Below are 23,495 nucleotides of genomic sequence, written 5' to 3'. Positions count from 1 at the left end.
GGAATGACACTGGTTTCATACTGAGAAAAGTCCTCCATTGGGAGACGGTGGTTATGTTAAAATGAGTCCTGGCCCCACACGCCCGCCCCCTACAGTCTCCTTTTCGGTCACCTTGTTGAGAGCGCTGGCTCCTGTCAGGATGATGTGCGAATTTTCCACCTGGATCACTCGCTGGCCCAGCCTCACCAAGTAGGCCCCGATCCCAAGGGCTCGGCAGGTCACCTGTGGAGACAGCAGCCCTTTGGAATTCCGGAGGCAGGTGTGGTCGGGGAGGGAAAGCCCAGGAACCCACTGGGCACACATGGAGGGTACGATTTGGCCACTGGTGGCCTGGCAGGTGACCAAATGGCACAGGCACAGGCCACTCCTTCGGGCTTACCTAACCTTGGCTTCCAGAAAGAATGTGGTTAATGAAGAAGAGTGTTGTGAGGATAGACAGCAGACACAGAATGTTCTGGTTGTTGCTTCACACAAGGCATAGCTTATATGTAGTTCTTCTGAGCCATGGTAGCCTCTCACACAGCCACAGGGCATCTGGGAGTGCGTGCAAAACTGGTGACATCTGACTAAGGTCTATACCAAGGTAAGAGTGTTGTGCCAATGTCAATGTCCTGGGTTCGATAATGTATTATGTAGGATACTGCCTTGGGGGAAGCTGGGTGAGGGGGACAGAGGACCTCTCTATACTGGCTTGTAACTTCTGGTGAGTCAGTCGTAAACTTTTTCAAAATTATATATATCTATATAGCTATCTATCTATATCTATCTATATATACATATATATAGATAAATACACACATATATATGTCATCATATATAATTATATACACGATATATGTCATATATAATTACATATTACATCATCATATAATTATATGATACGTCATAATGTATATAAATGTTATATCATTATATATATGTGTGATATGTATTATCATGTAATTATATATTATATATGTCATATCATGTCATATGTCATATATCATGATGTCACCATCATAATGATATATATACATTATGACATATATCATATATATCATATTGATATAAACGATATTATATATGATACATACAAAATATGTACTTTGGAACATATAAAAATACATATCTTTTGTAGATATTAATATATATAGGTTTTGAAACATATATGAAATATATGTAAATGAGATGCAGAACACTAGCCTAAGGAAGACACTCATGGCCACATTTTCCACCCTGGAAACTGAAGATCCAACACCGAATGTAAAGATAAGGTCTTAAACGACAATCTACCATGAAAGAGTAGTATTACCAGAAACAGCAAATATTTTTGAAAAGGCCAAGGGAGGGAAGTGGAGATATTCATTCAGTACCAATTAAAACCCGACAAAAGTTCTTCTAAATACTCAGTACCTTTTAAATAAGAAGACATTGGACTGTGGTTCAAACTATAAAAAGATACATTTTGAGATAATTGTGAAAACTGACCCCCGAACCAGGTTTCAAGGATATTAAAGTATTGCTGTTGATGTTGGTGTAAGAACAGTACTGTCATTTTGTAAAAAAGCATGGCGGGGGAAGGTCTTTATCTAGTAAAGATCTGCATCGGAGCATCCACAGATGGAAAGACACGGCCAGGGGCTTCCTTTAAAATATCCCCAAACAGGAGAGCAGAGGGACCGAGGGGGCAGGACGAGCTGCTGGCTGACAATCCCTGGAACTGCACGATGAACGCACGGGGCTCCTTTACTTCCGGGACGCTTACAAAGATTCCGTAAGAGAAAGGCGAAAAGGAAAAGGAAGTATAATAGGAGACTCACCATACTGATGGTGACGATCTCTTCGTAAGCTAGGGAGGACTCCCCTGCAATCATGCCCGAGCCCTTGAGGTTCTCCACACCCAGGCCACGGTCCTTCCCGATGATATCCGTGATGACATACCTTCACGAACCGAGCATGGATTCAAGACCAAGCTCTAGCCCAGAAAAATTCAAGGCGGACACACTTCCCCGGGACCCAGGGCAGGAGGGGCAGACGAGCAAGGTGAGGGAACAGAAGGTGACAAAGCAGCCGGGAGTGAAAGGAAAGCAGAGGTCTAGGACCTTCACAGTTGGTCCTGAATTTTCTAGAAGGGCAAGTACAGCATCAGTAATTATCACCCTTCCAACCAAAGATGTCTGCCTATTTGGAGGCTATCCTCATGAAATGTTGCCCCCACCCTGCCCACCTCCAAAAACCATCTAGAATAGCGTTTGGTCTACAGAGAGATGGGGAAAGCCACTTAGTTCACAGTCAGTCAATCAACCAATCAGTCAGTCAAGAGATTCTATGGCCACAGAAGTGTAAGCCACTATACAGCCCAGCCCCTGTTAAAGATTCACAAGACACTGCAACCGTTAAAGGTTCTGAGAAGGCCTGCAGTAAAGATGCTTTTTAGATCTCCTTTAAATCCAGTGTTCCTCAACTTACTTGATTATGGAACTTTTACTACACTACCCTCCCCCCCCAACATATCACCAACTAACATTCCAGAAAACCTAGCTGGGAAATTCTGATTTTGTCAACCTCACTAAAACAAAACAAAACAAAACAAAACAAAACAAAACAAAACACCTGCAAAACTCCCTGGAAAAGATAGCTGGTAGCTGGTAGCCTTGAACCTTCTCACTGGAGCAGACTCCCACCTTGCCTACACCTTACCAGCCTGCCAAATCGCTGCTGTGTCAGTCTGGCTAATTTGGGCATAAACATGAGCTGGCAGCTCCGGGGAACCCATCTAATTCTTCTTGCGTGAGGTACTATTTTTATGAAAGCTGTGACTCGTTTTGGGATGGCAAGGAAGGGCTCACCCTGGAGAATTCCCCAGGGGTCTAAGTCGTCGGTGTCCAGAAAGCTCAGGGGTCCCCACTGTACAAACACCACCAGCCCATTTGAAAACGTCACCCACAAGCCCAGAGGCAAAGAGAGGGATTGCCCATTAGCAGCTGAAATCGACCAGAGGCAAAATGAAGGAGCTACCTGATAAATTACTTACCTGGACTCTCCCTCTTCCTCGATGTGTTTACAACGGACAGAGTTTAGGGAGCTGATTCTGGTGTAGTCCTGAGGTGTCAGGTACAGGTATTTAAATCCCTTAAAAATATATACACTCCAGTGAGGCTGTGAATTCAGCTCCCTGCACTCGACAGCCAATGTTTTTTATAAAAAACCACAACGCTATAGGGGCGGAGGTTAATAACGAGTCAACAATGTGTTAACAGCCTAGTTAACATGTCTGATGTTAATACCATATTCATAACGGCTATAAACTGAAGGTCTGATCAGTGCTAAGAGCTTTCCACTCATCTTTACACACAACCTCACATTTTTCCTGCTCTGATTCAGTTCCTCAACGATCTTTTCATCGTTGCTCCCCTGAAGGGTCTCTTTTGTTCCCTTCTTGCCAGCTCCCTCCACCAAATTTTATTATATAGTTTACGAACCATGCGTATGTATGCGTATGTATATATGTGTGTGTGTACGTATGTATACATGCTTTTTACATGAAAAGAATAATTTTTGCCCCTCTGGCAGAGGCAGGATCACCCCCTTGAGAATGCATGCTTTGCCTGCAAAAAATAACTGTCCCCTGCAGTTCCCCATCATGAAATGCGCACTTTTCTCTCATTCACTGCGCCTTTATCGTGGCTGGTGCCTCTACGTCTCCCAGATCATTTGTGAGAATTCTCTGAGGCCAGGGACTATGTCTCATTCACCTTTGTATCCTTCATGTACAGTGCATTCAGGAGGTGCTCAGCCTATATTAGCTCAACGTTTACAAACTTGTCTTCATTATCGTTCCCCTAAGGTGCCTTTTTAGGACATTTTTTCCTAATTGCCACCCCGTCTCATGAAATGTTAATACTGATCAACTTTATATGCCTTTTGTGTGCTGTTCGTATGTCTGTGCTTTGTACACAAAGACCGCTAAGATTTTTTCCGCCCCCTTGTGGGCGCCATCACCCCCACCGGGTGGCGTCACACCGCCAGGCTGGCTTTGTGACGTACTTTGTGGGGGTCTCCTGGGTCCACCCAAGCCACCTGGAACATGTGCTTGATCTCCTCTGCAAGGCCGATACAGGCCCCGCTGTTGGCTGCGAGGTAGATTTTGGGGATACCCTCCGCCCGGGCCATCTCAGACGCACGCAGATACAAAAGGTCTTCTCCCAGGCCGAAGGATCCAATGCGGAAGGTGATGTCATTGCTGATGACGATCGCGTCCCGCCCTTCTGGATACTCTCGGGTCTTAAACCTCATCTTGAAGGCCACCATGCCCACCTGCCGAGGGGATGCACACACGAGGAAAACGGTTTGTTTCTTCAGGGGGACATTTTTGGAAAGGGTGATTCCAGCCAGGGGCTGGGCTCTGCTGAATTCTTGCCTCATTTCCTCCAGGGAGGCGGTTCATCTCCACCAGCTGGCCCTGAGGGTCCAGCACAAGCTCGGTGTATGTCAGGATGTCTTTGGGGTAGTCGTTTGTGGAGCCCCACAGTTTAAGGAGAGCCTAGGGACAGGGAAAGAAAGAGAAAACCTGAAGTCACCATTAGGGAGGCACATTTTCTAGTTCTCTCTTTTTTTAAAGCATCCACTCTTTAAAGCACGCACAGAAAAACCACACAGAATAATAAATACCCAAGCACCTACCTCGTGGTTTTGTCAAATCCTAATTTTTCCGCGGTTGCTTATGAATTTTTTTAAAGGAAGAAGAAAAATGCAGTTGAGGCCCCTGGTGTAGCCCTCCCCAACCCGTCCCTCCCCAACCCCAGATAACCGTCTGTCTTGAACTCAGCATCTACTAGTCCCGTGCATGCTTTTATGCATTATATATGCATACATTTAAACCATGCCGGGCGCCTGGCTGGCTCAGTGGGAAGAACACGTGACTCTTAATCTCGGGGTCATAAGTTCGAGTCCCACGTGAGGATCGAGAGTTGTGTGCTTTTCCCACCGCACCAGCCAGGCACCCCTGCATGCTTTTAAAATTTAAATAAATGGTCTGGCCCTGGACACATCCTTCTGTACCTTGCCCCATCGGCTCCCCCATAGGTGTGAGAAATGTATCCATAATGAGAAATTTAACTCTGGTTCATTTTTTCTACTATTCAGTTTCCATGGTGTGAGTAGATCATAATTTACTTATTCATAGCCTTTTCTAAGGAACATTTAGGTTGCTTCCAACTCTGCAGTACTAACAATAAGGCCGTAACGAGCATTCTGATGGTCTCTTCTTATAAACCTGGATGAGTCTCGCCAGGTAGGTACCGAGGAGCGGAATTTCTGGGTCACTGGGTTGGTGAAGCTTCAAGTTTGATCAATATTACCAAACTGCTCTCTCATTTTTTTATGTTTATTTTTAGTTTTGAGAGAGAAAGAGAGAGAGAGAGAGAGAGAGAGAGAGAGAGAGAGAGCGAGCGTGCACACAAGTGGGGGAGGGGCAGAGACAGAGAGGGAGACACAGAATTTGAAACAGGCTCCATCCAGGCTCTGAGCTGTCAGTGCAGAGCCCGACACAGGGCTCGAACTCACCACCGGTGAGATCATGACCTGAGCCGAAGTCGGACACTTAACCAACTGAGCCACCCAGGCGCCCCCTGCTCTCTCATTTTTAAAGACCCTTTACAGGTCCAGTAAGAAGGCATAAGAATTCCTTTGTTCCATGCACTTGCCGATACCTGTTTTGTCAAATATTTTAACGTTCACCTGTCTGCTGGGTGTGAAATTATACTGCGGTATTAATCTGTTCTCTACTGATTATTAAGGAGAGCCTCTGAATACACTTATCGACCATGGGAGTTTCTTTTTTGCCAATTTCCTCCTGTTTGTAATTCCCGTCCATATTTTTTATAGTTTTCCCTGTTTTTTGTTTTTTTTTTTCTAACTGATTTATACGTGCTCTTTAGATAATCTGTTGTAATCCCTTGCTGGTAATAGGCATTGAAACATATTCTTTCAAGCTGGGACTCATCTTTCCTTTTTTGCATCAAGAACTTCAAAATTTTAATATAGTCAAGTTTATGGGTCTTTTCCTGTACAGCTTATGCTTTAAACTGACTCCAAGTAGCTTTAATCCCCTTGAAATTTATTTCTGTGTGCTAGATAAGGTAGAAATCAAAACTTACTTTTTCCAATTAGATAAATCCTCCTTTACCCACGCAGGATATGCGCCAAGATACCCAGCGGATGCGTGAAGCCCCTGACAGTACTGAACCCTATATATGCCGTTGTTTTTCTATACATATGATAAAGTTTAATTTATAAATAGGCACAATAAAATTAATAATAAAAGAACAGTTATAACAATACACTATAATAAAAGTTATGTGAACACAGTCTCTCTCTCTCTCTCTCCCAGAATGTCTTGTTGTACTAAACTCACCCTTCTTCCTGTGATGGCAGGAGGTGATAACATGCCTACACGATGGGCTAAAGTGAGATGCCTGATGTAGGTACTGTGACATAGCGTTAGGCTAACACTGAACTTCTGAGCACACGTCAGAAGGAGGAACCTCTGGTTCCAGACTGCCGTTGACCACAGGTAACTGAAACCGTGGAAGACGAAGCCACGGATAAGAGGGAACTACTGTACCTTTCGGTGACGTTCACTCCCTTGATTCACAATCCCGCCTCTGCCTTCGGTCAAGGCTGTTTGTGAGTGGGTCTGATTTTAGGCTCTATGCTGTTCCACTGGTCTACTTGTCTGGCTCTGTTGCAACAGCACACCGAAAAAAGTACTGCTACTTTAAAACAAGTGATGACGTTTGTTAAGACAAGTCCTCTTGCCTTTAGTTCTTTGTTTTTGCTATTCACAGCTTTTGCTTTTCCATACGAATTTTGCAGTTTCACCAAAAAAAAAAACCCTCTGGAATTATACTGAATTATTCATTTGGGCATGAATGTTGTCCATACTATTCTGTCTCTTTATCTAAAAGAAAGGGGATGGGGGCGCCTGGGTAGCTCAGTCAGTTAAGTGACCAACTTCGGCTCGGGTCATGATCTCGCAGTTTGTGAGTTCGAGCCCCGCATCGGGCTCTGTGCTGACAGCTCGGAGCCTGGAGCCTGCTTCCGATTCTGTGTCTCCCTCTTTATCTGCCCCTCCCCTGCTCATGCTCTGTCTCTGTTTCCTTCAAAAGTAAATAAAAGAATGCTACTGCACTGACAACAGTGAATGGATTCCATTGGGGTGGAATTTTATTTGCTGAGACCCATTTTCCTGTTATTTTCCAATGAACACGTCAATCACTAGGAAAACACAACAAGGCACTGGTTTTAAAAAGTAGACTAAAAGTTCCTTAAGGCTAGTGACTCCACCCTCTTCCTCAGGGTTGACCTACCCATAGCATGGTGCCTGGAATGTGGCAGGTAAAGACCTTCACAAATGAGCTCCTAATAAACAAGCTTTCAAAACGCCAGGAGGAAACACACCAAAACCATTAGGCAATGTGTCTTTAGGACACGGAACCGTGAGTCACTTTTTTCTGTTTTTCCACGCTCCTTTATTTTCCTAAGCTTCTGGATTACGTGACTTTCTAACATGCGGAGGAAAGTAGGTTCATTTTAGACAAGATGCTAGGGAGGCATTCCCAATACGGAGTTCTTTAGGCTGGGGTCTTCAGGGGAGTAGCTAAGGACGGGGAGGGGTGTGGGGCGGGTGGAATCCCTGGGGGGACCCGGGGTGGTGCCCCAGGAAAGCCACAGGACTTGCCTGCCTGAACATCTCCGGGAAGTCATACGCGTAGGTGGTGCCCAGGGACTGGGCCTGGAATCGCTTGGCCTGAAGCAGATCCTTGGTGACGTAGGGAGTGTTGATCAGCATCCCGTGCTGGGGGCCCTGTTTGTTGCCAAAGGACTGAAACATGATCTGGGAAGACAGAAAGAGACACAGAGTGAAGGAGGGGGCTCCCAGAGAGCCACGCTCCCGTCCAATTTACTCCCATCCTTCCCAACGAAAAGGCGGCGGAAAGAAGCGAAGCACATCGCATCACGTGACAAAGCGCGTGCCCCGGAGAGCTAATCTTTTCCCTGCCACTGCGGGCAACCAGCACGAGAAGGGACAGTGACAGGCATGGGAGCGTGGCTCCAAAAATGTGACTGTCATGGGGCTTTACACACGCGCAAAAACTGGTGAAATCTGAATAGAGTCCACATTTGTGTTATTAGCACTGTACCAACGCCAACTGCCTGTCATGACAAGGTCCCATTGTTTACAGTGCCATCATTGGGGGAGGTCGGGTCAAGGGTGCTTGGGAACTCTCTGCAGTAATGTTTTCCCCTCTGCTATTATTTCCAATCTCCTGATACTCTTTAATCGCTTCAAAATAAGAAGTTATAGATGTAATGGAAGTCAATGGGATATTTGATTTGGTTTACAAAGATCTGTTCTAAAACACGGCTGGGGAAAATACCCATTGCCCTAAGCGAGCCAGCCTTATGGGAGCTGCACGACGGTGACCCACAGCACTCCGCACCTTATCCCAAATATCGGTCCTTGAATGGATCAAACTTTGGATTGATTCTCCTTCCCAGAGGAATGAACAACTGGCATGCAGAAGCCGACACGTCTACCGTAAACTCAAAGCAGCCACCCCAACCCAGCAGATGGCCACCAAACATCATTTCAGTCTGTGTCTTGCTCTCTCGAGCGGACGGACCCCGACTGCACTTTGAGGTGGGTCTCTGTGGGCCCGCCCAGCCTTACGTTTCCAGATCTGGGGTCGGTGACTTCTTTGTAGAGGCTGATGTCCAGGTAGTAGCCCGATTCGTTGGTGATGAACAGGCGGATGGGAACAGCACTGCCGGTGGTGGTCTGGCGGATGTTGATCTTGACCTCAGCCTGCAGCACGCGGAGTTTCCACAGCCGGCTGCCGTAGCGCATAACCATGGAACGCACGGACTCCTCGATCTGCCCCCAAATCACAGTAATTCCACTCTCAGGCCCCAATCCAGGCACACTGGTAATATACAGGTCTGGCTACTTATAAATAGTTGTGATGACAACGGAACGATGAGGGACACTGAAGGCAAAACACCTGTGACACAGTACGGACCCAGAAATAGCCACGTGCTAAGTACAAGAAGAGCATGATCTCATTTCATCTCATAATTACTCTGAGAGGGCGGCATTTTTAGGCCCCACTGACAGATGAGGAAACTGAGACTGGCAAGTAACAGAGCTAGTGTGCCTACATTATATCAACCTTTATCTGCACCGTGTAGCTCGAGCCTTTGCATTTTCTTTTCCTGGGAACTATGTGGGTTGACGGAGACGGGGCATCAGCACGGGCCCTCTGCACCCCACAGATGCCATGCTGACGTCCCAGGACTTCTTTCATCCCAGAATCACCAGCACCAACCCTGCCTGTTCATGAAGAACCAGCCACGGGAGAACGGTTCTCTATCCCCTTCCCTCCTATACACAGTCCCCAAGAGCCCAAGGAGCCAGGAACCAGGGATGAAATTTGGGGCATTCGCGTCATCCCAAGAGTGAAGCATGCTGCCCGGGAAAGGGTGAACATCAGAACAGGGATAACCCTAAGGGGGTGGCAAAAACATGGCTCTGGAACTTCATGGACAGGAGGTTGTCCACCTGCAGCCACAGGCCCAGGGAAAGTTGAACCCACTGCCTCCCCAGAGGCGAGACCTTGAAGGGATCCATGATGACGGTGGGCACAAAGTTCAGGAAGATGTGGTTGCAGTCGGTGCGCACACTGGTGTTGTTGAACGCCACCTCCAGCTCATCCATGGCTTCCAGGAGCAGACGCTCACCCTCGTTCTGCAGGTACTCAAAGGAGGCTTCCTGCCAAAGCGGGAGGGACAGACACTAAGGCAAGGGGCGCAGGGCTGGAAACGGGGCCTCAGACACACAAGGAGAGAGGAAAACATTTCCCCTCCCCCGAAAAGTATGCCCAGCAAGTATACGCCGCCGAGCCCTGCCTCTGAAGGTGAAGGCACGTCAAAGGCTGTCCAGCGTCCTGACCCTGCCTTCTATCTTCTGTAGTGTGATGCTCTGACCACTGGGGGCCTCCCTGACCCCGGAGGGACCTCCGCTTCCAGGGTTACCGATTCCGAGAGACAGTCAATGACTCACCCCAAAGTGAGTGCACTTTGCAAATGCAAACCAACCAATTTTCAGAGCACACACCTCCTCTTCGGGGCTCTCGCGTTCCAAGTCACTGTCCACCTGCCCTAATCACCCCAGGCCCAGATGCCGGACAACTAGAGACAGCCCCTCAGTTCCAGAACCTACTGAGATTATTCAAACAAGCCAAACCCAAGCCGGCCTACCCTGCTGCACCTGATCCTTCCTGCAGAAACCACCACAAAGGTTCTTATCCACGTTTCCCCCTCCTCCCTGGCCTCTCGGCCGCCCCTGGTGCTTCCCCACGTGGCTCCCTGTGTAAGGTGTGCCCCCACTCTTGGGATCTGAGAGTGACAATCTTTTCAGTGGTAACTGCTTCCTGAGCTATCAGCCTTACTGTACCTGAAAATAATAAGACCCCTGGAGGTAGCTAGTTGACTGAGGCAGCAAAAAACTGACATTAGCTTAACATCGATCAATAGAGGATTAGGAAAAAAAAAAAAAAAACAAAACCACACACATGGTACATCCAGGCAAAGACAGAGCATGAGGCATACCATCTTCATCAACACGGGAGATGAGGTCTACGAGGCCCTGACCAGTAAAAGAGCAACAGTATTCAAACGGTTGGTCCACCGGGAGCCCCGCCCACAACCCTACACCCGCAACTCAGGTCATGATCTCACAGTTCCTTGAGTTCGAGCCCCGCGTCGGGCTCTGTGCTGACAGCTCAGAGCCTGGAGCCTGCTTCGGATTCTGTGTCTCCCTCTCTCTCTGGCCCTCCCCTGCTCATGCTCCCACGCTCTCACACTCTCTCTCTCTCTCTCTCAAAAATAAACATTAAAAAAAAATTTTTCTAAGTAGTTTTCAGGGGTGCCTGGCTGGCTCAGTCAGTTAAGTGTCCAACTCTTGGTTTTGGCTCAGGTCACGATCTCATGGTTCGTGAGTCTGTGCCCCACGTCGGGCCCCGAGCTGACAGCACAGAGCCTGCTTGGGATTTCTCTCTCACTCTCTCTCTCTCTGCCCCTCCCCGGCTCGCTCTCTTTCTCTCTCAGAAAGTAAACAAATAAACATGAAAAAAAATTTTAATAAAAAGCCATACTTTCCAGTGTGATTTGAAAAGCTCGCAACAGAATCACAGATGACTTTTCTGGCTGTGTTGGAAAATGATCACGCACTCAGTAGGCACATACAAGCAGCTCCCTGAGTACGCCAGGACTCTGCTACCTGCTCAATTCCCTTCACGCGGACAGAGCGAAGGGAAGGCCAGCGCGCAAGGGACAGGTTCAGGGGGAGAAAGAAACACTCCACGACGTTTTACCTTCGTAATGAGGTCCGAGTGCCTGATGATGGCACGGATGAAGAATCTGTGGTCTGTCACCTCCGCGCCTTCTTTCACTTTGGCGGCGCCCAGGTACAGGTGCATCTTGTGGTTGGCGCAGGGCACGGCGGTCAGATCGAAGCTGCGCATCCGGCTGAGCTCCAGCTGGAAGGCCAGGGCGGGTTCCAGGTGACGGTAAATGCGATCTTCTGCAAACTGCGGGCCGGCCAGAGAGCGAAGACGGACAGACACACAGACAGACGCTGAATGTGACACTGGGGCCGCATGCCTGCCTGGTGGGCGCCCTGTCCTGCAGCCCCCTGGTGTTCGTCAGCTTAGCACTCAGGGGATGTAGCCTTCACGGTGTCACCCATGGGCAGCTCTAGGGCTCAAGAGACTCAGGGTTTGGGAAGGTCCAGACAAGAGCCACGAGCACTGTAAGACCTGAGTGCCGGCACGAGCCTCTCAGCTCCCAGGTGAGCCTGCCCGGTCCCCAGCGCCTGCCAGCACAGCCTCTTCTCTGTCACAGCACAGGGTACCTCTCAGGAAGTCACTAAAGGCTGGTTTCTCTGTGGAAACTGGTCCCCGAAAGGAAGCGACAGACAGTGCTGGAGACCGAACTAGAGGAGAAGATGAAGACCCGAAAGAAAGGATGGGTCTTACGCAGAAATGGAAGGCTTTGGATAAATTAAACCACAGCACGCCAAACAGGATGGAGTCCGGAGTTTGTGATGGGAGTAAGCCTGCCTGTTCTAGAACAGGGATGAGCAAAAGCTTTACTTAAAGGGCCAGAGAGGGAACATATGAGGCTGGTGGGCCACACGGTCGGTCAGAGCCACGTGATCTCTGCCACTGGCACAAGAAAGCCACAGCAGAAGACAGGAGATCAGATGGGTGTGGCTGTGTTCCAGCCATACTCCGTTTATAAAAACAGGCAGCTGGTCTGCAAGAACGTAAGAAAAAGAGGTTGGGAGAGCCATCTGAGGACAAAAGTGATCCAGATGAGGGAGAAACCAGAGTGAAGGCTGAAAGGGCAGGACGCATGGGATCTCAGCTCCACAGAGAAACACAGTCCCAGAGGAAGGCTGGAGTTTACACAAAAGTTACATGTCCGTTCTCGAAAACGGAGGTTACCTCAAGGACTGGGGACTATACTCTTCCCGAATATCAAAGACGCCAGGGAGGCAAGAACAGTATCACTGCTTTCTTTACATCATACCTCATCTCTTGCTCTGAATGTGAAAAACTTCGGAAATTCTTTCTGCAAAAGAAATCCATAGACGAGACAATGAAATCAAGTAAGACCCATACAAATACTTGTTTTGTGATTTTTTTTTAAAGCCATAACCCCATCTGTTTCCAGAATGAATCCTTTGAAAACCTTCTCTTTTCTAGTGATTGCTCTCTTCAACCCCCATCTACTAAGTAAACATCAAATCAACGGCACCGACTCTTAAGGAATGTTAAAGACTCACACAGATGCACTGAGAATCACACTGACCTCTTGGGCAATCAGGAATGTGATTCTTCGGAGTCCATATTCCACAAGGATGTTTTTCTGCATTAAAAACCAAATATGTAATGGAATAGTATTTAGCCACAAAAAGAAATGAAGTACTGATACAAGTTCCCACATGGATGAACCTTGACAACATGATACTGAGTCAAAGACACCAGTCACAAAAGACCTCACATTGCGTGATTCCATTTATATGAAACATCCAGAATGGGCAGATACATAGAGACAGAAAGTAGATTAATGGTTGCCTAGGATGGGGAGGGTGTTTGGTTGAGGGAAAATGGGGAATGATTGCTAATAAGTTTTTTTGGTAGGTGGTGATGGCGAAAATGTTCTAAAATATATTTGGGGTGCCTGGATGGCTCAGTCAGTTAAGAGTCTGACTCTCGATATCAGCTCAGGTTGTGATCTCACAGTCACAGGATCAAGCCCCATATCAGGCTCCATACCGGTCATGGAACCAGCTTAAGATTCTCTCTCTCCCTTTCTCTCTGTCCCTCCTCTCTCCCTCTCTCTCTCAAAATAAATAAACATTTAAAAAAAGTAAATAGTGGGGCGCCTGGGTGGCTCAAGTCAGTTAAGTATCTGACTTCAGCTTAGGTCATGATCTCATGGGCCATGGGTTCGGGCCCCACATCAGGGTCTGTGCTGACAGCTCAGAGCCTGGAGCCTGCTTTGGATTCTGTGTCTCCCTCTCTCTCTGCCGCTCCCCCATTCGTGCTCTGTCTCTCTCCGTCTCTCAAAATGAATAAACGGTAAAAAAAATTTTTTTAATAATAAATAAATAAATAGAATAAAATATAATGATGGTTACACAACTGTACTAATATTCCAAAAAACGCTGAATTGTACATATTCGGTGGAGGAATAATGTAGTATGTGAATTACATTTAATAAAGCTGCTATATTAAAATATATATATACATAGACATACAATTCTTTAACACATCATGAAATCTTTTTTTTTTTTTTATGAAATCTTTAATAAAATTGAGGAGGGAGGTCACTGTTATATTAAAAAGAAAGACAAGTTGGGGTGCCTGGCGGCTGGCTCAGTCAGAAGAGCACGTGACTCATGATCTTGGGGTTGTGAGTTCTAGCCCCACGTTGGATATAAAGATTACTTAAAAATAAAAACTTTAAAGAAAAAAAGATAAGTTGAGTAAAGAAACAAAAAAAGTATACTTTTTGTATATGCAGTATGACTGCATTTACACAAAATTCCAGAATAGATGAAACTAATCCAAACTGTTAAAACTCAGGCTAGTGGTCGGTTATCTCTGGCAAGGAGAAGCTGGGAACATTCATTTTTTCTATCTGAATGCTGGTTATACTTAGGAATTCACTATGAAAATTCACCAGGTTGTACATTTATGATTTGTACCCTTTTCTGTATGTTAAACTTCAATAGGAAGGCATCCGAGAAAAAGTACAAAACTGTTTTTAGTTAATCCCTAAATGAAATATTATTACATACAGTATTATATAAGGGGAAAGAAAAAACCCAAAAGACAAGGAAATACAGTTCTTGCTTAACTTGTCCATACGGTAAAGAAACTTATCAGGGGAGATGAGTTGTCTTAGCGCATTTCAGAAAGACGTAACTAGACAAACACCAAAGAATACTTAATGGGGGGTGCCTGGGTGGTTCAGTTGGTTAAGCGTCCAACTTTTGGTTTCGGCCGTCATGATCTCACAGTTCATGGGTTTGAGCCCCAAATCGGGCTCCACACTGACAGTGCGGAACCTGCTTGGGATTCTCTCTCTCTCTGCTCCTCCCCTGCTCGTGCTCTCTCTCAAAATAAATAAACTTTAAAAAAAAAGAATACTTCATGGAACGTTGGTTGCAAAGAGAACAAGATAAACCACAAAACAAAGAGGATGTGAATGTGGCAAAACTAACCTGGTTAGGGGGAGCCTGAATCATTAGTTCTCAACTAAGGATGTGCATCAGTGTGTGCGTGGGAATGTATATGTATATTAATGTGTGTATGTGAGAATATGTATGTAGGTATCTGCTTAATGTAAAAAAAAATTTAAATACTCTAGCAATATATTGGAAAGGACATTAAAAGCCCTTCCTTTCCCCCAGGTATATATTGTAGCCCTCCTCTCTTTGGTATGTTACGTATAGACATATATATATATATATATATATATATATATATATATCACTCACTGCCCATACTTTTCCCTCCACTCTGCCCTCTCCAGGCAAGAAACACCAATTATTGTGAGCATCATTTGATCTGGTTATAGGGTAGGGCTAGCCGCAACCGCTCAAATGTTGCCTTATCAACGCCATGGGACGCCACGTGTAACTTGAGTAAGAACATCAGCTATGTCAAGAATAAACCAGCCAAAGGGAAACACGTCAATATCTTCATCCCGGGGCTGGACTGTAGGGCTGTGGGTTTCATTTTAAAACCTGCTTTTCAGGGGCGCCTGGGTGGCTCCGCCTGTTAAGCATCCGACTTCAGCTCAGGTCACGATCTCACTGTCCGTGAGTTTGAGCCCCGTGTCGGGCTCCGTGCCAACGGCTCAGGGTCTGGAGCCTGCTTCAGATTCGGTGTCTCCCTCACCCTCCGCCCCTTCCCCACTTGCACTCTGTCTCTCTCAAAAATTAAAAAAAGTAATAAATTTTGAAAAATAAATAAATAAAACCTACTTTTCAGATTTGTCTGCACCTTAAACTTTTTCTACAATGAATGTCATTACATTTATTTTATTTTATTTATTTATTTGAGAGAGACAGAGATAGCGCAATTGGAGGAGAGGCAGAAAGAGAGGGAGGGACAGAGACAACCCCAAGCAAGCTCTGCGTTGCCAGCACAGAGACGGACACGAGTCTCAAACTCCTAAAACCGGGAGATATGACCTGAGCCGAAACCAAGAGTTGGACGCCTAGCTGACTGAGCCACCCAGGCGCCCCCTACATTTGTTGATTAATCAAGTAAAGACTAAGTAAATCACTGACAATAACGTCCCTAAGCTTCCATGGCGTTATCTGGGACTCAGCATCATTCACCCCCATCTTCTGCCTAGGAAGCCCCAGGTCCCCTGAGGGACACCGAGTCAGAGGAGGTAATAAGTGTCCCTCCCACTTGGATACTATGGAGAACACAACAAATGTACAGGTAAATAGACTAAAAACCAACAACCAAAAATTCCCAAGTGGTCTGGAAGTTGAGACCAACTCAGAACTAACAGCCGGGCAGTGTGCCTGGGATTAATCCAGGAGTTCAGAAATCTCAGCATCCCATTTTACAGATGGGGAAACTAAGGAACAGAGAGGTAAAGTGACCTGCCCGAGGTCACACAGTGCCTTCCCACTGTTTCTACCACCTACGCTTGCCAAGCTGCTCCACATCTGTTCGCAGCTGAGGTCTCTGAGCATATATAACAGCTGTCCCTACTGCCCGGGTGAGAAAACATGCTCACAACTGCCACACGGTTATAAAAGCAAGTTCTTTGCATAGATGGCGGTCAGCGCGACTATTTAAAGATTTGAGTTTTCTGGGTTATTTCAACAAAAAGCATTCCCCCCTAGACCCCAAACTATTTATCGAATGCCTCTGTGAAGTGGCATATATACACTGGCTCATTTCATCATTGCGCGGTCTAAGGAGTGTACAGGTGACCCTTGAACAACGCGGGGGTTAGGGGCACCGACCCCTGCACAGTCGATAATCCACGTATAACTTTCGACTCCCCGAGAACTTAATTACTAACAGCCGACTGTTGACCCGAAGCCTTACCTAGAACATCAACAGTCAGTTAACACGTATTCTGCATGTTATATGTATTATGTGCTATACTCTTATGATAAAGCCAACGAGAAGAAGCGTTAAGAAAATCACAGGGAAGAGAAAAATACATTCATAGCCCTAATCCGTGTAGGAAAAGATCTGCGAATGAGCGCACCCGCGCAGTTCACCCCATGTTGTTCAAACGTCCACTGCACATACTTTGCCTTTAGGTCGTTCCGACACCCGGGGAGGGAGAAACTCTGCCCCCACGTTACTGGGGAAGAAGCCAAGGCGCTACCACGTTCGGCTACTTCTGCCCAAGGTTACGGGCTCCCAGGAGTAGCAGAGCTAGGATGGGAAGCCGGGTCTGTGGCTCTGAAGTGCACATGAGGACTCGGGCCCATGGAATGCCTTGCCACGGCAGCCCTTCCTTCCTGTCTCAGTGACTTGGGACCAGAGGCACGGCCGGCGTACCTTGGACTGTACGAATGTCCGGAAAATTGGCACCAGCTCCTCATCTTCCAGGTGGTCCGCGTACTGGATGGCCACATTCAGGATGTGGATTGGCTCCTCTCTGAGGCTCTGGGGGAGAAAACAAGGGCAGGGGGCAGGAGGCCTCAGGGGTCCCAGGCTGCCCCCTCCTGGACAGGCTCCCTGCTCAGGAGACTTACCTTGTTCTCTTCTTCAGAGTACAAGGGAGTGCAGGCCTTCCTGAAGAGGGGGATTTCCCTGGGCACGTTGGCAAAGCAGGAGATGACTTCGTCGAAGTTTCTGGGGGTGTGGGGTGGAGAGGTAGGGCTGAGGGGCTGCCGGCTCCTTAAGGTCATAGGTCAAGATTTCACTCTGGCCAGATGGAAGGACTGGGTCCTTCCCCTTTCCCACCGATGGCTCTAGGAGCTCATCCAACTCCGCCCAGGGCTCACTGGGTTCCTGACCAGGTCCAAGGCACCACTGATGGGGTATTTCCCCAAAGGGAAGAAAGGACCTATGTGATCTGAGATCGTGAATAAAAGAAAGGGTGTCCAGTGCTCTGGGGCATCAGCTGGGTTCCCAGTCACTGGCCAGGAGACCCTCATACCTCACTTCACCAAATCACCGAAGGCCATTGCGGAGTTACAACAAGATAACCCAAGCACGAGGCACAGCACACGGGAACGGGTGGAAAATAGGTGATACTAATAGGACTGATCGCTGATGTTTACTGAGAATGCCACCTATCCCTTAGCTACACTTTAAATACGATGTTTAATATACTCTATCTCATTTCATTTTCCTGGTGATCCCATGAAGTAGATCCTTCTCTTATCCCCATGGTAAAGATGAGAAAACTAAGGCACAGAGAGGTTAAGTAATTTGCTCAGAGTCTCACGGCGAGGAAGCACATGGCCAGAATTTAAATACGGGCAGGCCACACAAACGAACAGGTGGGGGCCAGGAGAAGCTTGCCTGGCCCCTCTGCTCAACGTGTCTGGGAGACCGGGCCACTCTGGGTACCTTGTGAAGTCCTCAAATCTCCTGAAGGCAACCATGGCCCCCATCCGCTGACACAGTGGGGCAAAGCCGCTGTCCATGAAGAGCTCGGTGCTGTGCCTCAGCAGGTCGGGGTTGGTGACACTGATGGGCACGGCCATCCTGCAGGGAGACCAGAGGAGGGGACTGATGCAGCTGCTTGAAGACCTGGCCCCAAGAGTTGCTTCTGCCCTGGAAGCTTCGATGAGCCAGACTAGCATTAGAGCCCTCCCACAGTGGGGCTTAAAATTGCACGCGTTACGGACTGGGGTCTGGGGCTGAGGAGTCCTTTTATTTTTTTATGTTTTTTATTTATTTCTGAGAGAGACAGACTGTGAGTGGGGGAGGGGCAGAGAGAGGGAGACACAGAATGCGAAGCAGGCTCCAGGCACTGAGCTGTCAGCACAGAGCCCGACGTGGGGCTCGAACTCACGAACCATGAGATCATGACCTGAGCTGAAGTTGGAAGCTCAACCGACTGAACCACCCAGGCATGGGGCTGGGAAGTCTTCTCTGATTGCTCAGGACCTGTTACAGACTAAGTGCAACGAGCGAGGGAGGGAATGAATGAATGAATGAATGAATGAACGAACGATCCAGACATGCATGCGTGCAGACAAGTCCAGCCTCCCTGTGGTCCCAGGGAAATCCAGAACGGTGAACTCAGCCACAGAGCATGAACACTCTTAGTGCCAACTTCTCCTGGATAGCCCAGCCCTAGGCGGCTGGTGAAAGGGCAGGCTTGGTTCTAGAGAGACACGCCAGGCTTCCGCTCTCCCAGTCCCTCCCTCTCCATCAAACCTGCTCTTGGGACAGGGGTCCGGAACCAAAACCAGCCCCTAGGCCAGCTGCCCATGAGAGCTTAGCTGGCCACTGCCCCCAGGACTGGCAGCTCACCAGCAACAGACAGACAGATCCCCTGGAGCCCTGGCATCAAGTGAAGAAGGGGTTACGAGAGGGGCTGCTGAAAAGAGGCCTGCTCTCCTGAAAAGGAGACCTCCTTGCAAGACTGGCCCTTGGCTGGTGTCTGGGAACTTGGGGAGGGTTCCCACCATTCCCTGAATCATACAAGAGGCTCGCTGTGCTCCAAATGTTTGTGCCGTGTGGTTTATGCAGAACACCTGCCTTCCTTCTGGAGTCGGGGATTTCAGAAGAAATCCCCGTGTTCGGCAGAGGGTGTCTACACGACTAGCCCCCAGCGGAAACCCTGAGCGCTGGATCTCTAACCAGCTGCTGGACCGCACTGCACACAGGCCATCACAACACGTTGCTGGGGGAACAGAGCGCATCCTATGGGGCTCCCTTGGGGAGGACTCTTGCACCAGGCGTCCTGGGGACTTCACCCCCGTGACCCTCTTCCTTTTGGTGACGGTGCCCCACTTCGCGGACTATCACTGCGACAAGTCACATGTCGTAAGCATGATCTATACGAAGCCCTATAAATCTTCCCAGCCACCTGTCGAGTCTGGGGTGCTCCTGGAGACGCTGGACCCAGGTGGGACAGGGCCTCTGTGCCTTCCTGTTGGGTACCCCTGAAATCACTCCCCACCCCCTCCCCCAGGCTCCCTGCTCTTGGACAGCTAAACGCAGAGAAGCAAACCGGCATAGAAGCATGGGCTGAATTCAGCCCGCAGGTGACTTGGGCCCTGCAGCATTTTTAATTTTTTGTTTAAGTTTATTTATTTATTTTGAGAGAGAAAGAGCAGGGGAGGGGCAGAGAGAGGGAGAGAGAGAATCAGGACAGAGCCTGACACGCGTTTCAAATTCACGAGCCTGGAGATCCCATGACCTGAGCTGAAAGCAAGAGTCGGACGCTTAACTGACTGAGCCACCCAGGCGCCCCAGTCCCTGCAGCATTTTTAATAGATTCCTACACATCACTTACCTGTTCAGAGCGAAAAGTTGAAGGATTTAATTTTTTTTTTCTTAAGTCTAGATGCCTTACTTCTCTTGGGGGAGAAAAAAAAAGGAAAGATGTGGGCCGGCTGGGCCATTTTCCTGGGGGTCGACCAGCAGCCCGCAGGCACAGCCACTCTCTCCAGCTCCTGCCTCCCAGCTGTGCTCACAGCTTCCCCCCGCACCCCCCACCGTGGCCCTGGCCCTCAGTCCTGGCTGCACCCCGCATGAAGGTCCGCTGGCCTCTGACCTCCCTGCACTGGTCCCCTGACCCAAAGAACAATGCGCCTCGCTCTCCAGCCGGGTCCTCCTGGAGGTGGGACTTCAGTCATCGCAGCCCTTCCCGAAGGCCCTGAGAAGCAGGGCTTGGTGGGGACGGGGAGGGGGAAGAGCAGGCAGAGTGTGCCCTGAAGCCACCAGCCCAGAGCAAGCTTCCTGTGCTCCCAGCCAACAGCCACGACAAGGAGCTGAGAGGGTCAGGGAACCCCCTCCAGAGGCCTCAGTGTCTGTGCGGGTCAACACAGGAGCCTGTATAGGGCGCCTGGGTGGCTCAGTCGGTTACGCCTCCAACTTCGGCTCAGGTCATGATCTCGCAGTCTGTGGGTTCAAGCCCCGCGTCGGGCTCTGTGCTGACAGCTCGGACCCTGGAGCCTGCTTCAGATTCTGAGTCTCCCTCTCTCTCTGTCCCTCCCCCACCCATGCTCTGTCTCTCTAAAGAATAAACATTAAAAAAAAAATAGGACCCCGTGACCACACTGGTGGTCACAACGAATAACCCAGATATATATGTCGGTTCCTCCTAAGGAACAAGGTGCGACTGATCCACAGGCTTTAGGAAAGCAGCCCTCCTTTCCTAACTGGGTGGGACTCTTAAGGCAAAGAACAGAATGCCTCCTCACGGGCACAGAGTTTCCAAAGCCCTTTCACCATGCCTCCCACTGTCCCCGAAACGATGCCAGGGCCACAATTACTTTATCCCCTTTTCTCTCAATCGGGGAAAATACCATCATCTCCCCCTATTTTTTTTTTTTTTTTGGAAATAGGAAGGGTAAAAATAAATGATAAATATGAAAGAAGGTGCCTCATGGAGAAGCACTCCTTTCCTTCGCCCATAACAGAGCAACACCTGGGGCATCTGGGTGGCTCAGTCAGTTAAGCGTCCGACTCGTGATTTCGACTCAGGTCATGATCTCACAGTTTGTGAGTTCGAGCCCCACGTTGGGCTCTGCGCTGACAGTACAGAGCCTGCTTGGGATTCTCTCTCTCTCTCTCTCTCTCTCTCTCTCTCTCCCCCCCCCCCCCCCCCGCTCCTACCCGACTCATGCTGTCTCTCTCAAAATAAACTTAAAAATTGTTTTTCAAAAAAACCAAAGCAACACCCTTATTCTTATAGGCAATGGAAAGAAAAACACAGGTTTTGAAATCCCAAGAGATCCAAATATACCCCGCTCCCCCCCCCCCGCCACGCACACACTGGAATATTACCCAGAAACGAAAAAGAATGAAATCTTGCCATCTGCAACGTTGTGGATGGAGTTAGAGAGTATTATGCTAAGCGAAATATGTCAGTCAGGGGAACACAAATACAGTATGATTTCATTCACACGTGGAATTTAAGAAATCAAACCGATGGACATGGGGCAGGGAAGGAAAAATAAGATAAAAGCAGAGAAGGAGGCAAACCATAAGAGACTCTTGACTATGCAGAACTGAAGGTTGATGGAGGGAGGTGGCGGGGGGATGGGCTAGATTGGTGATGGGCATTAAGGAGGGCACCCGTCGTGGTGAGCACTGGTATTGCATGTAAGTGATGAATCACTGAAACCAATACTAAACTACACGTGACTTGAATTTAAATAAAAACTTGAGAGGAAAAAAAAAGAAATCATGAATGCTATTGCCCACACGGACCCAAGATCTGGTTAACCTAACGCCCCAGGCATGATGAGACTGTCCTCCCAGCCACAAGCAAAGCCTGCGGGGAGCCCCAGGAGAACCAGACACAGAGGGGCGAGGGAAGAGGGAAAGAGAACTCTCCACACTGTAGGGAGAGTGATTGCTTTAGCGGAAGGTGACACATCCTACCTGACCAGAACGGTACTTTGGGTCCTGAAATAAGATGGATTAAAAAAAGACATGATGAGGGAACCGCAGAGGCACACCAGGATGTCCCCAACTGAGCACATCGTGGGGATCCAGACAGGCCAACACCGGCCCCGGCTGGTGGCTCCAGAGGTCCATCGGGTGCTGCGGAGAGCACTCTGGAGTGAGGCATGTGGCTCGAATCCCTACCCTGCGCACAGCTGGGCATATACCGAGCGGAGGCCCCAGGGCCTAAATGGAGATAGGAACACAGTTTTGGCCAACAGACGGTGAGGGCTGAAGGAAACAGGGTGTGGAAGTGCACGGTGCCCGACCAATGGCATAGCGATAACCATCACAGGGATCACTAATGCTCACCCACAGCTTTCTGCATGCCAGGCATGCCCCTGAAAGCCATGTGGGCCTTATCTCACTTATTCCCCATAATGATCTAGGAGCACGCCCCCGGAGCGAACGTTCTGCGGTGATGGAATGTTCTAGAACTGCAGTATCCCACGTGGCAGCCACAAACCACATGTGGCTATGGGGCACTTTAAATGCAGCAGGTAGGCCCGAGGAGCTGAATGTGTCATTGAATCTCACTCGATTTAATTTAAAGAGCCCACACAGGGGTAGTGGCTTCCACACTGGGAAGTACAGGTGCATGGGGCAGGCGTTGGATTATCTCCTTTTGCAGATGAGAGAACAGAGATGCAGGGAGATCCCACGGTGGGGAAGTGGCGTTCCTGAGGTCCCTCCCCCGACATACGCGCTGGGTCCCTCCAGAGACAGGACTATGGGGGCCAGGGAGAAAAGAAACACCCACCACCCCTCCCCCGGTGCGCCCCACTCCATACCGGTTTGGGTGGGAGGAGGGCAGCATGAACTGGAATTCTACCACGCAGGTGCCATCTGGGAGCTGCCGGTGCTGCAAGCTGTTTAACTCATAGGCGATGTAGCCCCTTCGCACGTAAACCTAACGGAGCAGAGGCACAGAAGACATTCTCGCAGAGGGCCCTCCAGACCAGAGAAAACTCAGGCTGGAGCGATACCAGAAACCCTCTCTAAATGAGCCCTACGAAGTAGCAAAGAGAGAGTCTGCTCACTCTTTACAAGGTTACCTTCTTTGCAAAGGGCTCGATAGTAAATATGTGTTTTATTTACCTGTTTTCGTTCATGTTGAGAGAGGGTGTGCGCGCACAACGAGCGGGGCACAGAGAGAGAGAGAGAGAGAGAGAGAGAGAGAGAGAGAGATTCCCAACCAAGCTCCGAGCCTTCAGCGCAGAGCCCAATGCGGGGCTCAAGCTCACAAACCTCAAGATCATG

General features: G+C 48.6%; 1 protein-coding gene across 10 annotated transcripts in view; it reads right to left on the bottom strand.

The window, feature by feature from the left end:
* ACACB (acetyl-CoA carboxylase beta) overlaps positions 1–23,495 on the bottom strand; it is a 122,081-nt gene that overhangs the window by 13,169 nt on the left and 85,417 nt on the right. For all 10 annotated transcript variants that reach the window (XR_008291748.1, XR_008291747.1, XM_053206199.1 and 7 more), the window contains 15 exons: positions 23,027–23,145; positions 18,177–18,314; positions 17,354–17,453; positions 17,157–17,264; positions 12,916–12,972; positions 12,634–12,675; positions 11,415–11,630; positions 9,656–9,811; positions 8,714–8,917; positions 7,721–7,876; positions 4,400–4,522; positions 4,027–4,296; positions 3,014–3,111; positions 1,800–1,920; positions 112–222 (listed from right to left, as the gene is read on the bottom strand). Coding sequence is in view for 8 of the 10 variants with exons in the window: in XM_053206199.1 (XP_053062174.1) it covers positions 112–222; positions 1,800–1,920; positions 3,014–3,111; positions 4,027–4,296; positions 4,400–4,522; positions 7,721–7,876; positions 8,714–8,917; positions 9,656–9,811; positions 11,415–11,630; positions 12,634–12,675; positions 12,916–12,972; positions 17,157–17,264; positions 17,354–17,453; positions 18,177–18,314; positions 23,027–23,145 (2,019 nt within the window). In the remaining 2 variants the exon portion in view is untranslated. The remainder of the gene's footprint in view (positions 1–111; positions 223–1,799; positions 1,921–3,013; positions 3,112–4,026; positions 4,297–4,399; positions 4,523–7,720; positions 7,877–8,713; positions 8,918–9,655; positions 9,812–11,414; positions 11,631–12,633; positions 12,676–12,915; positions 12,973–17,156; positions 17,265–17,353; positions 17,454–18,176; positions 18,315–23,026; positions 23,146–23,495) is intronic.

This window comes from Acinonyx jubatus, chromosome D3, assembly GCF_027475565.1.
Source record: "Acinonyx jubatus isolate Ajub_Pintada_27869175 chromosome D3, VMU_Ajub_asm_v1.0, whole genome shotgun sequence".
NCBI lineage: Eukaryota > Metazoa > Chordata > Mammalia > Carnivora > Felidae > Acinonyx > Acinonyx jubatus.
Note: the sequence above shows the minus strand (reverse complement) of the source record. Positions and strands in the feature narration are given on the sequence as shown.